Source organism: Scyliorhinus canicula, chromosome 16 (assembly GCF_902713615.1).
Source record: "Scyliorhinus canicula chromosome 16, sScyCan1.1, whole genome shotgun sequence".
Taxonomy (NCBI): domain Eukaryota; kingdom Metazoa; phylum Chordata; class Chondrichthyes; order Carcharhiniformes; family Scyliorhinidae; genus Scyliorhinus; species Scyliorhinus canicula.
The window spans coordinates 80,486,256-80,503,411 of NC_052161.1; the positions used below are offsets into that span (position 1 = coordinate 80,486,256).

Sequence of the window (17,156 nt, forward strand, 5' to 3'; positions counted from 1 at the left end):
AAGTCAAACCATGAGCTGGAAGAAAGGTTTTATATGGAATGAATTGTCTCTCCAGAAATGTATGGGCTCGAATGTGAACCTTGAGTGGAGGCCAAGTTTGTGCTCCATAAATTCTGCTGCATGTGAGTACTGAATTTTCTAACCTGCTGAGACACTGCATGAATGACCAGCTGACCATAACCATGATGTGTTGGGTAAGCTGGTTCTATGTGGACTGCGTTTTATGCAGTGTAGAGAGAGACAGACTTCCAACACTTGATGAGGTGCAACACGATTTTATTTAACATCTAACTATATTATATGCTTAACTGTGGATTGATACTGCTGACTTGACTGGAGACCTGAGGCTAGCCTGACCAGACTAACTGACTACCACATGGTGTTTGTACTCACGGCCTCTGACTGTCTCAGAGGCTGGATCCCAAGAGAGCGGGAAAACTGGTGCCCTTTGGTTTTATAGTGGTTGTGTCCTGTCTGGTGATTGGCTGCTGTGTTCTGTGTGCTTACTGGTCATCCTGTGTGTCAATCACTGCCTGTCTGCACTCCATCATATACATGGATGGATATTATGACAAACCAGAGACTTAGATCAGCCAGCATGCTGAGGAAAGCATGCTAAAGAACCACCATTTGAAACCAAATACACCGTCTGTGTAGTAGGTATTAGATTATTGTTATCCTTTTTATTTATTGCATATTTAATGATAGTTCTTGGTATAAAGAAACAGTAATTGTGTTTATATTTACAAACCTGGTGACTATCATTATTGAAAAGCAAAGGGCCAAAAACATTGGGAATTTTTATAAGAATATTTGGTGAATTCAGTTTATTAAAACATAATTTATGGGATGTGGGCATCGCTGGTTAGACCAGCATTTATTGCCATCCTTAGTTGCCCTTCAGAAGGTGGTGGTGGCTCCAGGACCAGTAGGGCTGGGATTGAGCGTGCACTTGCCCAGGGTGGCAGAACACAAAACATTCATGAACATAATGGAGGCGGAAACATTTAACTTTGTCCAGAGTCTGGAACAGCTGGGAAAGCCAGGCACAAAAACAGATGAAGAAATAGTGGAAACGTTTGAGGGCCATTATTTACCAAAACCTTTGGTCTTCACAGAAAGGTTTAGGTTTCATAAGCACAACCAAGAGGAAAGTGAATCAATTATGCAGTTTGTAGCTGCCCTGAAAAAACTGGCTGAATACTGCGAATTTCGGATGTGCGAAATGATATTATCAGAGATAGATTAGTTTCTTGTTTAAGGAGAGAAACTATTCAAAAGCGGTTGTTAACGAAAAGCAATGTGACCTGAAAGAAAGCTTTGAAAGTTGCTGTATCCATGGAATTAAGAGGCAAAGAAGCCCAGGATTAAGCACAAGAATTCACAAAATGTCGGCTGAAACTCGAACGCAAACACAGACTCACGCCTTGCCAGAGTGTGCAAAAACCAAACACTTTGCAGCAGAATGTTGGTGAAAAGACATCATGTGCCAAAATTGCGGCAGAAAGGGCCACATTGCACATGCTTGTTGGAATAAGAAATAAGCTTCAGGCAAAAGTTACAGGAGGCAAGAGTCAAAAAAAACAAATGGCAAACTAAATCAAGGGAAAAATGTCCACGTGGCACAAAAAGGATGTGGAGAAGGTGAACTGTCAGTAAATGTACTAGCTATTGCATAGGAAAATAGGAATATAGAACATAGAACATAGAACAGTACAGCACAGAACAGGCCCTTCGGCCCTCGATGTTGTGCCGAACAATGATCACCCCACTTAAACCCACGTAACCCGTATACCCGTAACCCAACAATCCCCCCATTAACCTTACACTACGGGCAATTTAGCATGGCCAATCCACCTAACCCGCACATCTTTGGACTGTGGGAGGAAACCGGAGCACCCGGAGGAAACCCACGCGCACGCGGGGAGGACGTGCAGACTCCACACAGACAGTGACCCAGCCGGGAATCGAACCTGGGACCCTGGAGCTGTGAAGCATTGATGCTAACCACCATGCTACCGTGAGGCCCTTGAATATGGGAATTAGCAGCAGAAGAAGGCAATTCAGCCCCTCGAGCCTGCTCCACCAGTCAATCAGATCACGGCTAATCTCTTGCTGGTCTCAAATCCACATCCCTACCTGTTCCCCATATCCATTCAACCCATTTTAAAATCAGAAATATATCTATCTCCTCCTTGAAACCATTTAATGACTCAGATTCCACCGCACCAAGTTCCACAAATTCACCACCCTCTGCGAGTAGTTCTTCCTCATTCAGCTTTAAATCTACTGCCTCTCAATCTATAACCTCTTGTACTTGATTGCCCCACAAGAGAAAATATTTGGTCTACATTTACTTTATCAATCCTTTTTACTATTTTATATACCTCAATCAGATCCCCTCTCTTGCTTCTAAACTCCAGTGAGAATAAGTCCAGATTCGGAAGGACAGAGTGGATGCTAAGTGTAGCTCTGTTATTTAAGGATGACATTCAGGCAGTAGTGAAGGATGACATCGGTGCTATGGAGGATAAGGTTGAATCCATTTGGGTGGAAATCAGGAATGGTAAGGCAAAAAAGTCACTGATAGGAGTAGTCTATAGGCCACCAAATAGTAACATTGCGGTGGGACGGCAATAAACAAAGACATAACTGATGCATGAAAAAATGGTACAACAGTTATCATGGGGGATTTTAATCTACATTGGTTTAACCAGGTTAGTCAAGGCAGCCTTGAGGAGGAGTTTATAGCATGTATCTACGATTGTTTCCAAGAACAATATGTAATGGAAGCTACCAGGGAACAAGCGGTCTTAGGTCTTGTCCTGTGTAATGAGGCAGGATTGATTAATAATCTCATAGTTAGGGATCCTCTCGGAAGGAGTGATCACAATGTGGTGGAATTTAAAATACAGATGGAGGGGGAGAAGGTCAAATCAAATACTAGTGTTTTGTGCTTAAACAAAGGAGATTACAATGGGATGAGAGAAGAGCTGGCTAAGGTAGACTGGGAGCAAAGACTTTATGATGAAACAGAGGAACAGTGGAGAACCTTCCAAGCAATTTTTCACAGTGCTCAGCAAAAGTTCATACCAACAAAAAGAAAGTAAGAGGGAAAATCGACTGTGAATATCGAAGGAAATAAGGGAAAATATCAAATTGAAGACTAGAAGATTGGGAAATCTTTAGGGGGCAACAGAAATCTACTAAAAAAGCGATATGGAAGAGTAAGATAGATTATGAGAGTAAACTTGCTCAGAACATAAAAACAGATAATAAAGGTTTCCACAAATATATAAAACAAGAAAGAGTGGCTAAGGTAAATGTTGGTCCTTTAGAGGATGAGAAGAGAGATTTAAAATGGGGGATGAGGAAATGGCTGAGGAACTGAACATGTTTTCATAGTGGAAGACACAAATAACGTGCCAGTGACTGATGGAAATGAGGCCAAGACAGGTGAGGACCTTGAGACGATTGTTATCACTAAGGAGGTAATGATGGGCAAGCTAATGGGGCTAAAGGTAGACAAGTATCCTGGCCTTGATGGAATGCATCCCAGGGTACTAAAAGAGATGGCTAGGGAAATTGAAAATGCATCAGTGATAATTTACCAAAATTCACTAGACTCTGGGGTGGTCCTGGCGAATTGGAAATTAGCAAACGTGACACCACTATTTTAAAAAGGAGGTAGGCAGAAAGCGGGTAATTATAGGCCAGTGAGCTTAACTTTAGTAGTAGGGAAGATGCTGGAATCTATCATCAAGGAAGAAATAGCAAGGCACCTGGATGGAAATTGTTCCATTGGACCGACGCAGCATGGGGTCATAAAGGGCAGGTCATGCCTAACTAATTTAGTGGAATGTTTTGAGGATATTACCAGTGCAGTAGATAACGGGGAGCCAATGGATGTGGATTTCCAAAAAACCTTTGACAAGATGCCACACAAAAGGTTGCTGCATAAGATAAAGATGCATGGTGTTTAGGGTAAAGTAGTAGCATGGATAGAGGATTGGTTAATTAATAGAAAGCAAAGAGTGGGGATTAATGGGTGTTTCTCTGTTGGCAATCAGTAGCTAATGGTGTCCCTCAGGGTTCAGTGTTCGGCCCACAATTGTTCACAATTTACATAGATGATTTGGAGTTGGGGACCAAGGGCAATGTGTCCAAGTTTGCAGACAACACCATGATGAGTGGTAAAGCAAAAAAGTTCAGAGGATACTGGAAGTCTGCAGAGGGATTTGGATAGTTTAAGTGAATGGGCTAGGGTCTGGCAGATGGAATACAATGTTGAAAAATGTGAGGTTATCCATTTTGGTAGGAATAACAGCAAAAGGGATTATTATTTAAATCATAAAATATTGGGGCAGCAGGGTAGCATGGTGGTTAGCATAAATGCTTCACAGCTCCAGGGTCCCAGGTTCGATTCCCAGCTGGGTCACTGTCTGTGTGGAGTCTGCACGTCCTCCCCCTGTGTGCGTGGGTTTCCTCCGGGTGCTCCGGTTTCCTCCCATAGTCCAAAGATGTGCGGGTTAGGTGGATTGACCATGCTAAATTGCCCGTAGTGTCCTAATAAAAAAAGTAAGGTTAAGGGGGGGTTGTTGGGTTACGGGTATAAGGTGGATACGTGGGTTTGAGTAGGGTGATCATGGCTCGGCACAACATTGAGGGCCGAAGGGCTTGTTCTGTGCTGTACTGTTCTATGTTCTATGTTCTATTAAAACATGCTGATGTGCAGAGGGACATTGGTGTCCTAGTGCATGAGTCGCAAAAAGTTGGTTTACAGGTGCAACAGGCGATTGAGAAGGTGAATGAAGTTTTGTTCTTCATTGCTAGAGGGATGAAGTTTAAGACTCGGAAGGTTATGCTGCAACTGTATAAGGTGTTAGTGAAGCCACACCTGGAGTATTGTGTTCTGTTTTGGTCTCCTTACCTGAGAAAGGACGTACTGGCGCTGGAGGGTGTGCAGAGGAGATTCACTAGGTTAATCCCAGAACTGAAGGGGTTGGATTACGAAGAGAGGTTGAGTAGACTGAGGCTGTAGAAGGGTGCAGGGTATCTGATAGAAACATCTAAAATTATGAGGAATAGATAGGTTAGATGCGGTCAGGTTGTTTCCACTGGAGGGAGAAAGCAGAAGTAAGGGGATTTAGGACTGAGCTTAGGAGGAACTTCTTCACCCAAAGGATTGTGAATCTATGGAATTCCCTGCCCAATGAAGCAGTTGAGGCTCCTTCAATAAGTATTTTCATAATGTAAAGCAAGCTAGTTTTTTGAAGAATAAAGGAATAAAGGGTTATGGTGTTCGGGCCAGAAAGTGGAGCTGTGTCCACAAAAGATCAGCCATGATCTCATTGAATGCCGGAGCAGGCTTGAAGGGCCAGATGGCCTACTCCTGCTCCTAGTTCTTATGTTCTAAACTATTTAATCTCTCTTCATATGTCAACCCTTTCATCCCTGGAATCAGGTCAACCTGCCTCCAATGCCACAACATCCTTCCCCAAATATGGGCCCAAAACTGGACACAATACTCCTACTGTGGTCTCACCAACACCCTATACAATTGCAACAAACCTTCTCTACTTTTATACTCCAGTCCTTTTGCAATAAATGCTAACATTTCATTTATCTTTCTAATTATATGCTGTACCTGCGTACCAACTTTCTGTGATTCATGAACAAAGACACCTCTACCGAGATGCATTATAAATCTGATTTCCATTTAGATTTGCCTTGCTATTTTTTCAGCCAAAATGGATGACCTGACACTTACCTACATTATACTCCATCTGCCAAATGTTGGCCCAATCTCCTAACCAATCTACATATGTCTATAAAATCTTTAACTCCTCTTCACTAGATTTATTGTCATGTGTACTGAGGTATGGCAATTACTTGGCCCAAGACCGTAAGAAACTACAGAGAGACGTGAACACAGCCCAGTCCATCACACAAACCAGCCACCCATCCATTGACTCTATCGACACCTTCTGCTGCCTTGAGAAAGTGGGCAGCATAATCAAAGACCCCTCCCACCTGGGCTACTCAACTTCTTCAATCGGGTAAGAGATACAAACGCCTGAGAACATACACTAACAAATTCTAAAGCAGCTTATTCTCTTCTCTTACCAGACTCCTGAATTACTCTCTTATGGAGGGTGGCACGGAGCACAATGGAGGGCAGCACGGAGCACAATGGAGGGTGGCACGGAGCACAATGGAGGGTGGCACGGAGCACAATGGAGGGCAGCACGGAGCACAATGGAGGGCAGCACGGAGCACAATGGAGGGCAGCACGGAGCACAATGGAGGGCAGCACGGAGCACAATGGAGGGCGGCACGGAGCACAATGGAGGGCAGCACGGAGCACAATGGAGGGCAGCACGGAGCACAATGGAGGGCAGCACGGAGCACAATGGAGGGTGGCACGGAGCACAATGGAGGGCAGCACGGAGCACAATGGAGGGCAGCACAGCAACACAGTGGAAGGCGGCATGATCGCACTGTGGTTAGCACTGTTGCTCCACAGCTCCAGAGTCTCAGATTCGATTCCCGCCTTGTGTCACTGTGCTGAGTTTGCACGTTCTCCCCGTCTGCATGGGTTTCCTCCGGGTGCTCCAGTTTCCTCCCACAATCCAAAGATGTGCAGGTTAGGTGGATTTGCCATGCTAAATTTCCCTTAGTGTCCAAAAAGGTTAGGTGGGGTTAGTGAGTTACAGGGATAAGGTGGAGGCATGGATTTAAATGGGGTGCTCTTTCTAAGGGCCGGTGCAGACCAATGGGCCGAGTGGCCTCCTTCTGAACTGTAAATTCTATGATCCGAACTGATCTACACATCTTCTCTACTGTTGTAGCACTACACTCTGCATGCTGTAGCCATCTGGGATGGCCACTTACAAAGAAACATGGACATTTGCAAAGACCCAAGGGAAATATGGCCAATATAGGATTCGGGCAAACCCAGAGCCTAAATGTATATTTGCTAACAGAGAACCAGACAGAATTGAAACCCCGAGCCGATTTGCATTCTAATGGCCCATTTCCCCAGGACAAACGACTTGTACTCAGGTATCAGATACAATTCCAGACACATCGGCGTCACTCCCTTCACCCAGGAAGCATAAACAGCCAAGGTCAATGATCGCTCAGGACACGCCCAGCCATCAAGGCACCCGCCCCTTTATTGGCTCAAATTGAAGGCAGTGATTGAAGCCTGCCGAATTATTGGGTCCAAAGCTAAGGACCGCCCGAAATAGCGCAAAACCCCAAAGAATAAAGAAAGACACTGCCATGCGTTCGATCTCTTTTGGACCTGGCGCTCCGGCAACGTCTACCTCCAACTGTACCACGACCAGAAGCAAGTCCAAGTTCAACGCTTGCTACCAGACGGATGAGCCCAGCTGGGCAGCAGTTACTTCTCCAGACCCAATAGATCCAGATTCGAACAAAGGCCACTGTTCCTCTGACCTAAGCCGGGTTCCTGAAGTTAAGTACAGGTTGTCATAGCGTTAGGTGTAATTTAGCTCGTAGCGTTTATGTTGCGTGTATAAGTAATCTTGTGTGTAAATAAAGTATTATTGAACATGAACTAACTAACTGGTTGTTGGGTCTTTGATCGATATCCGGTTGAACCTTGTGGTGGTATCATTTGATACCTGGCGATTCTGAAAGCAATATAATATCAATATCTAGACAAACGAAGGGCAACCTTATTGACTGCCATATTTATAGCGAGTAAATATAGCAACAATGCTTCACCCGTTGTCTGGGCTATGTATTTACATTGTCTATCTATTGTATGTCCTATGTTTTTCATGTATGGAATGATCTGCCTGGACTGTGCGCAGAACAATGTTTCACTGTACCTTGGGACACATGACAATAAACCTAATCTAAAGGCCACCATCCTGGAGACATTCCTCACCAGATACTGTGAATGAGCATCATGGGTTGAATGGGATTTCTCATCTTTCATTTTCTTGTGATGGTCATTTCATACTTTAATACTTGGCTAATACCACTGCACCATTTCTTTCTTTATAACTGAAGGGAATATATATGAACTTACCTGATTCAATTGCTTCTGTATACAGGGAAAAGAGAATGTGAAGGCTAAGGACAGCGATGTACCTTTTATTCCCATAAATTCCAGAAAATCAACGATGCAACCCACAATGTGATCAAATAGCTGCAATCAAGACATGCCATTCATTAAATACAGCTTCATTCTTTCTCTCTCCTAATCTTGCCCCCTTTCCTTCCAAGGCAGTGGCTTATAGGTGACAAAGTCCACATGTCTCAGTCGCCCTCCTGTGTCCTTGTCAATTGCCCCATCTTCATGTTTGACCTCAACATCACAAACACATTTTTACAGGACAAAGCCTTTCCACAGAGAATGACCCTGTCTTCACCTGACATTCACATTTACATGTGATCCAGCCCAAGCAGAAATTCTGATCTCTGCCATTGCATTCTGATCAATTGTGTCATGATTGTGGGTTAGCTAACTAAATACTAACTATATGGTTAATCTGGTTTAATACTGCATTATATATTCTTTCATCAAAGTCATTGCTAAATATAACAAAAAATGAGGCGCCCAAGCAGATTTCTGGGGATAGTACCAGTCTCATCCAGCCAGGTCAATCTCCCTACACTCTGACTCGAACACTGTGTCCTAACCAATTCCCCATGGGGAACTGGCTATTCACTATTCTGACTATTCACTATTTTAAACTTTCATTTCTATGGAGCCTCATTGGATGCTGCCTGGAATATGCACCCCTTATGCGATGGCATCAAACATTTAACAAGGTGAATGAAACATGAGGAGAGGTTTCCAAATGGCTTTCTTTGGTCAGCTTGCATTTGTCCAAATTCTCAGACACCCTGAGCAGAATCTTCTTCCCTCACCCCGTGGCGGGTTTGCTGGTGGAGATGGTATTTAATCAGGGTTCAGAATGGTGGGGAGGGACCCCACTGACTTCCCATCGCCACTCTGTTAAAGACTGCCATTGGCCCACTGCCAACTAAGTCCTTCAGTGAGTAAAAAACACATACCTACCATCACCATTGGTCATAACCTCACAACAGTTGGGCAGAACAAAGAACAGTACAGCACAGGAACAGGCCCTTCAGCCCTCCAAGCCTGGGGTGACCATGTTGCCTGTCTGACCTAAAACCTTCCACACTTCCGGGGTCCGTATTCCTCTACTCCAATCCTACTCGCATATTTGCCAAGGTGCTACGAAACATAACTATCGCACCTGCTCCCACCACCTCCTCCAGCAGTGAATTCCAGGCACCTACTACCCTCTGTGTGATAAACTTCCCTCGCACATCTCCTCTAGACTTTGCTCTTGCACCTTAAACCTATGTCCCCTTTTAATTGACTCTTCAACCCTGGGAAAAGGCTTCTGACTATCCACTCTGTCAATGCCCCTCATAATTTTGTAGATTTCTATCAGGTCGCCCCTCAACCGCCGTTGTTCCAGTGACAACAAACCAAGTTTATCCAACCTTTCCTCATAGCTAATGCTCTGGTAAACATCCTGGTAAATCTCTTCTGTACCCTCCCCAAAGCCTTCACATCCTTCTGGCAGTGTGGCGACCAGAATTGGACATTATATTCCAGGTGCCGCCTTACTAAAGTTCTATACAGCTGCAGTTTGACTTGCCAATTTTTATACTCAATGCCCCGGCCAATGAAGGCCAGCATGCCGTATGCCTTCTTGACCACCAGATCCACATGCGTTGCCACTTTCAGTGACCTGTGGACCTGTACACCCAGATCCCTCTGCCTGTCAATACTCGTAAGGGTTCTGTCATTTACTGTATATTTCCTATCTGTATTAGATTTCCAAAATGCATTACCTCACATTTGTCCTGATTAAACGCCATCTGCCATCTCTCCGCCCAAGTCTCTAACCAATCTACATCCTGTTGTACCCTCTGACAGTCCTCGTCGCTACCTGCAATTCCACCACCTGTGTGTTGTAATGGGGTGACTCACCATGCAGGGTGCACAAATAAACACATCCAGGATTGCTTGTGTGCACCTAGGGGAGAGGAGGGTGGCTCTCTTACAAAGGCCCTCAGCAGAAGGGGGTGAGGGAAGTTAGCAGCGAGAATACTGTGACCATCTCCCCCCCCCCCCTCACCCCCCCCCCCCCCCCCACCCTACCCCACGACAACAACCGCCCCCACCTTTGGTTTGGAATCCAAAGTTTCCCGCTCCTCCCAGGCATGTTCCACTCACCATGTCATGTTTGAAATGATTGACGTATTGGAGGTTATTGAGGATTGTACTCACCTCTTCACCTGTTCCTTGCATAATCTCCAAAGGAATGGGGAAGATTTTGTGGTATATTCGAAGATATGGCTTAACTCCACTTTTCATCACTACGAGTAGAACACGGAGGTTGGTGCCACCCAAATCAATTGCCAAGAATCTGCCATTTTCTGCAAAATAAATTTACCCGATGTTGTTACCGACAGAAAAAAACCTTTCAAATCAGACATGCAATTTTGAGAGTGTAAGGGTCCTTCTTGTTTATTCCCATATTTCCCCTTCCTTTTATTGGTGACTGTAATTATTGGGCAGCCACAGACCAAAGAATTGAGGCATTTTCTATGAATTAATTGTGTTCCAACTTCGGGTCAAACGGGGCTGGAATTGACTGCACACTAGCCCGGGATGTCATAACAGGTCCACCATCTTTCAACCAGAAGGGACGGATCAACGCAAGATTCACAAGAGAAATAGCTCAGCTGGTGGGGGCTCTGAGGGATGTTCAGACGACTGGTGCACTGCATTGTGGGGCTGATTAAAGAGACACTCAACTGAATTGTATATTGCCTAATTAGAATAGATCCACACCTGAGGCATGTTTGAAAACTTTCAATTATAATGCAGCCAATTGGTGGAGTAAAACAATAAAAGGTATTTGTGCAAGATTAATGACCAGCCTTGGCAATGCTTTAACCCTTATTCCAAACATGAGGTTCCCACAGGGTCCAAACTCTGCGCAATGCCCAAGGCAGAGGGGAAAGGCAATGCCCCCAAGAAGGGACCGAAGAAGGCGGCCACAAAGAAGTGCGTCAAGGGCGAGAAGAAGCGCAAGAGCCGGAAGGAGAGCTACAGCATCTACATCTACAAGGTGCTGAAGCAGGTGCACCCGGACACGGGCATCTCCTCCTCGTCATCAACTCGTTCATCAATGACATCTTCGAGCGCATCACCTGCGGGCCCTCCCACCTCATCCCAGGACACAGCTGGGGCCAAGACAGATGCTGAGCCCTGAAAAGTGTGACGTTGTCCATTTTGGAAGGACAAATATGAATGCGGAATACAGGGTTAACGGTAGGGTTCTTGGCAATGTGGAGGAGCAGAGAGATCTTGGGGTCTATGTTCATAGATCTTTGAAAGTTTCCACTCAAGTGGATAGAGCTGTGAAGAAGGCCTATGGTGTGCTAACGTTCATTAGCAGAGGGATTGAATTTTAAGAGCCATGAGGTGATGATGCAGCTGTACAAAACCTTGGTAAGGCCACATTTGGAGTACTGTGTGCAGTTCTGGTCGCCTCATTTTAGGAAGGATGTGGAAGCTTTGGAAAAGGTGCAAAGGAGATTTACCAGGATGTTGCCTGGAATGGAGGAAAAGTTGAGGGTGTTAGGCCTTTTCTTATTAGAACGGAGAAGGATGAGGGACGACTTGATAGAGGTTTATAAGATGATCAGGGGAATAGATAGAGTAGGCAGTCAGAGATTTTCCCCCGGGTAGAACAAACCATTACAAGGGGACATCAATTTAAGGTGAATGGTGGAAGATATAGAGGGGATGTCAGAGGTAGGTTCTTTACCCAGAGAGTAGTGGGGGCATGGAATGCACTGCCTGTGGAAGTAGTTGAGTCGGAAACATTAGGGACCTTCAAGCGGCTATTGAATAGGTACATGGATGACGGTAGAATGATGGAGTGTAGATTAATCTGTTCTTAATCTAGGACAAAAGTTCGGCACAACATCGTGGGCCGAAGGGCCTGTTCTGTGCTGTATTTTCTATGTTTCTATGTTTCATCCGTTACAGCAAGCGGCAGACCATCTCCTCCCGGAAGATCCAGACCACGAACACCTCCTGCTGCCCGGTCAAGCACGTCATCTCTGAGGACACCAAGGCAGCCACCAAGTGCACCAATGGCAAATGAGGGCACCTGGACGGACGGAACGCGTTTACAAAAGAAAAGTACTTAATGGAACATTTAGCCGACTGGACAAGCTCCATATCAGGTCCTTGAAGCAGTAGTTCACCATCTGGTACTGACAACTTCACATAGGAGAATTCCCCCTCCAAATAACAACGTTCCACAATGAACATTCGGGGCACGGTTTAACAGAAAAAGTACTAAGTGTCATATCTGGCGCGATTTCCTGTGTGCATCCTGACTTTGCGCCAAAAATGATCTCCTTTGAACTTCACAGTGGAACTACTGCCGTCAGCTCATTCGCCGGAACGCGCCCAGAGACTCCACACTAACAATGGGGAGCTGCTTACAAACACTCTCCTCAACCTAACTCTCATGCAACAAAAACCATGGCACCAAGTAGACCTACTCCACGCTTCAGGGATGCTGACTTAACCAGGCTGCTGGATGCCGTGGAGGAAAGACGGGATACCCTGTTATCCGGGGGGGGGGGGGGGGGGGGGGGGGTGGGGGGGGGGGGTCGGAGGACCAGAACTGTGCCTTCTGGGAGGCAGTGGCAGCGGTCGTCATTTCAGGCAACGTGACCAGGAGGACATCCGTTTAATATCAGAAGGAGACTAACAATCTCTTTCGAGTCACAAGGTTAAGTTAACACTGGCCCCCTGGTATCAGTCCGGCCTGCCAACCCCTGATTTACACCACCCCCCCCACACAGCACATCACCGTGCTTGTGCCCCACCACACCTTAGCACCCAGCAACACAATCCCCATTGCAAGCAGCGGTGCCCACACATGCCACCTGCCGTAGAACCCCTCCCAATACATCAAACGCATGGCTCACAATGCCCCCTCTCTGTCCCTGCACGAGAAGTTAGCCCATAATCGTCAGGAAAGGGTACTGATGGGCAGCAGAGCTTTGGAAATAAGAGTCCTCACCTCCTATGAGAAATGGGCACGGGAGATTGCAGGGTTGATCAAGGAGAAAGCAGTCACTGACAGCAAGGTAGGCCTCCGTCACAGAGGCATGGATCCACTGCCCCTTCACCCAGAGGACCTATCTCAAGTGAGTTGCTCACGTCAGAGACAATGAGAACATTCTCTCACAGGATCTCCACCTGATGGGCTGGGACACTGGTGTGGCCCACCACACCTCACTCCCACTCAAGAGAACACCTCGGAGGGGAGCTCTGAGGAGTTCACCATCGAGGAATCGCAGCTGTCATACCCACTGTCCACCAGCGCAGAGACACTCACTCGGTGGCCGACATTGGGGCAAAATCTGATGAGCACCACGTTGTTGCTGATGCACATCTGGTGGAGGCAGGAATATTCAAGGGAGTTAGCAGTCGGAGGGCTGCTGGATCCCAGGAAACAGCTGGGTCCAAGCCAGATGCTGAGCCTCTGGGCAAGGTTATCCCAGAGCTGATGCAGATGCCAGGGCATGGTCGTGACATTCAGAAGGGGTTGTCAGTGAGACTCTGGTTATGGGTGCAGGAGATGGTGCCAGCACTGCATGGCACCAAGGCCAAGACTCCGAGGGTGGCGATGCAGTGGAATGCTTAGGAACGAGGTCAGCGTCATGTGTGGTGGTGTCCAAGGCGTGGTTCAGTCTGTGATGACCATGGCTGAGGGCCTTGACATCATGTCCCAGTCGCTAAGGAGCGTGGCCCAGATGCAGGTGGATGTTGCCAAAGCACTCTCTTCAACCTAACTCTCATGCAACAAAAACCATGGCACCAAGTAGACCTACTCCACACTTCAGGTGACTTAACCAGGGCAACACGGTGGCATAGTGGTTAGCACAATTGCTCACATCTTCAGGGTCCCAGGTTCAATTCCGGCTTGGGTCACTGTCTGTGCGGAGTCTGCACATCCTCCCCGTGTGTGCGTGGGTTTCCTCCGGGTGCTCTGGTTTCCTCCCACAGTCCAAAGATGTGCAGGTTAGGTGGATTGGCCATGATAAATTGCCCTTAGTGTCCAAAATTGCCCTTAGTGCTGGGTGGGGTTGCTGAGTTATGGGGATAGGGTGGAGGTGTTGACCTTGGGTAGGGTGCTCTTTCCAAGAGCCAGTGCAGACTTGATGGGCCGAATGGCCTCCTTCTGCACTGTAAATTCTATGATAAACACTCCAGAGTGTGGCCCAGTCACTAAAGAGCATTGCCAAGGACACCGACACAATGGTGCAGACAATGGGGAGACGCTTGGACTGGCAGATCCAGATGACTCAGAAGCCTCTGGAGTTCACTCCAACTGCCCCTCCATCCCATGTGGACTCCCAGGGCCCTATGGGCATCGACAGGGAGGATGAAATGCTGGAGAATAAACTGGGGCCTTCTACCAAGGAGACATTCGGATCCCCCTTTCCTGTGACACCGGTTAGTTGGCCAGAGTCCACCCATTACAGGCCCCCCTGAGGACGTCTTCCAAGTGCATCATGTGAAGACTCTTTCATGTTATTCTTCACAGAAGTCCTGCCTGCACCCCATCCCCCAGTTGCCCTCCGCATGGCTCACCACCTGCCCCCCCGGGCACAGTGTCCCAAAGCAAAAGCCCCCGATGCAGACCCCATTCAGAGGGTGGGTGTGAGTGCGCTGCCAGTAGAAAGACAACTTTGGCATAAACTGAGGAGCAATAGAGCTTTCCTCACAGTGAGTTATCAGCATCCACTCTGGTCTCATCCTCCAGCCCCTCCTGGTCTGGCCTCTCCTCATCCTCCTGCTCAGATGAGGCCACATGTTCGTCCTCGTCCTCCACCAGCACATCATCCCTGCTGCTGTGCCAGCTTGTGGAGTGACCCTCCGGGGAATGTACTGCAGGGCACTACCAGAGTGGTCCAGGCATTGGAACTTCATTTTGACAGTTCGATGCACCGCTCAATGACAGCATAGGTGGCAACATGGGTCTCATTATAGCGGGTCTCTGCATTGGTCTCCGGCCTCTGCACTGGCATGATTATCAGACATGAGCTCAGCGGGTACCGGTTATCCCCCAAGAACCAACCCGTCATCCGAGGATGGTCCTCGAAGATGCCGGAAATCTCCAAGTGTCCCAGGCTGTAGCTGTCATGCACGGTCTCTGGAAAACGTGCACACATGTGCATGATCCAGAGGTCTCACACAATGTGAACATTCAGAGAGTGGATCCCCTTCCTGTTTAAGAAGCTCCGGTGCACGCCATTATTACCCCCTGGGTCAGGGCATCCTGGCAATGGGTGAGAATCCTGCTGTCCAGGCATCTTGATGGGCTTGAACCAGCTCAGAGTTAATATAGTCGGCTTCCCTGGCATACAAGGCATCCTTGACTTTTGCTCAAACCCTGGAATGAACCCGAAGCATAAATGTTCAGGGCTGCGGTGATCCTCATGGCCACTGGAAAGGGTGTCCTTCTCCTCCATGGCACAGGTGCTGCACCATCTCCTTGTTGAGACGGAGCCTCCTGCAGCACACGCTGTCTGTCATCTTCTCAAAAGACCAATGGCACCTGTACATCATGGGCCATCACCCCTCTGGGTCCTCCCTGCCTGATGATGGCCAGGTCTGCAGATTGTGCAGTGACCCCCTGCACATGGGGTTCCCCCCCACCCTGCATCGATACTGCTGTCGCCTTCTCCGGCATCTGGCTACCTGGGTTACCATCAGCACATCGAGGGCTGCCGCTGTGGAGCTAACAATACCACCCATCTTGCGCTGCTGTAAGGAATTGGAGATGGAGGGAGACCGACAATCAGTTAGGGGTTCTGCCCCAGGACCCTTATATCCCCCGGGCCTCCCTCAACACTTATGTGTCCCGCCTTCTCCCAAGACGTCAGCTACCAAGTCAGTTGTGTTGGAGAACTTCATTCGGCACACTCACCCGCGGCAACAGTAGGAGCCCCGAGACCCCAGACCCCAGGTCCCTTCCGGGAACATTAGGGAGACGGTGCTCAGGTGCTCTCCCCTGATCCACACAATCAGTCTCTGGTCACGAAGATATCCCCAGTGCTGAAGCCCAGCTTTAGACTGTTTGGTTGTTGGCTGCTGTTGATTTGCTGCTGTTGGGTTGTTGATGCCTCCAGGGTTCAGGCAGTGTCTGACTGTTTGTTGGAACGCTAGGCAAAAAACACTCGCCTGAGACATGGCACATGTACCCACGAGATTGCATTTGAGATGTTTCCAGTGCACTCACTGTGGCGCTAACAATTATACTCAAAGCCGAGAGACTAGTACAATAGAGGCTTTATTGCTGTACGATGTTGTCCCTCCATCTGCAACAGTAGACTAAGGGTCTGAGCAGCTCTCATACATTTATACATAAGCTCCCTGTGGGCGGAGCTAGCCGGCAGGGGCTGACCGGAGGAACCTGTATTACAGGTACAGGCATACATCCCCCTACTGCAGTACACATAACTACAGTGGTTATCTCACCACATTCACCCCCTGTAAAAAATGAGTCAGGCGGGGGTGACATGTAACTGTAATACAAAGGATGCTATTTACAAGAGGGTCCAACAAGGAAAATCAAAAGTCCATCCGGTTAGCAGGTTACAGGTTGAGCCGAATCGGTGGTCGGACGTTCCGCTGTGATCGGCGTAGCTGTGGTGGTGACGTCGGCACAGGCGGTGATGGCCCCGATGGTGCAGGTGCTGGCGGTGTTGGTGCTGGCTGCTGGTGGGATGACTCCGAGAGCAAGCCAAAATCTTCCGTGTCCTCCAGGGTGGGCAGGGGGATGAGGGATGGACCTGATGGGGACGAATAGGGGGGCGCTGGGGTTGGCGCAGGAAGGGGTGTGGGCATGGGATCGGCACCTGAGGGAGCCAGGTCCCGGAGCGAGACTGTGTCCTGGCGGCCGTCGGGGAACTCCACGTAGGCATACTGAGGGTTGGCGTGGAGAAGGCGAACTTTGTCCACCAGGGGTTCCGCCTTGTGGTGCCGTACATGCCTACGGAGAAGGACTGGGCCCGGAGTCGTGAGCCAAGTCGGG

At 47.9% G+C, this 17,156-nt stretch overlaps 1 protein-coding gene across 1 annotated transcript in view; it reads right to left on the minus strand.

Annotated features, from left to right (window-relative positions):
* Positions 1-17,156, minus strand: part of LOC119979320 (hexokinase HKDC1-like) — a 148,053-nt gene that overhangs the window by 86,362 nt on the left and 44,535 nt on the right. Inside the window, exons 3-4 of the mRNA XM_038821408.1 lie at positions 10,310-10,458; positions 8,066-8,185 (exon numbers count right to left, since the gene is read on the minus strand). Of these exons, the coding sequence (XP_038677336.1) occupies positions 8,066-8,185; positions 10,310-10,458 (269 nt within the window). The remainder of the gene's footprint in view (positions 1-8,065; positions 8,186-10,309; positions 10,459-17,156) is intronic.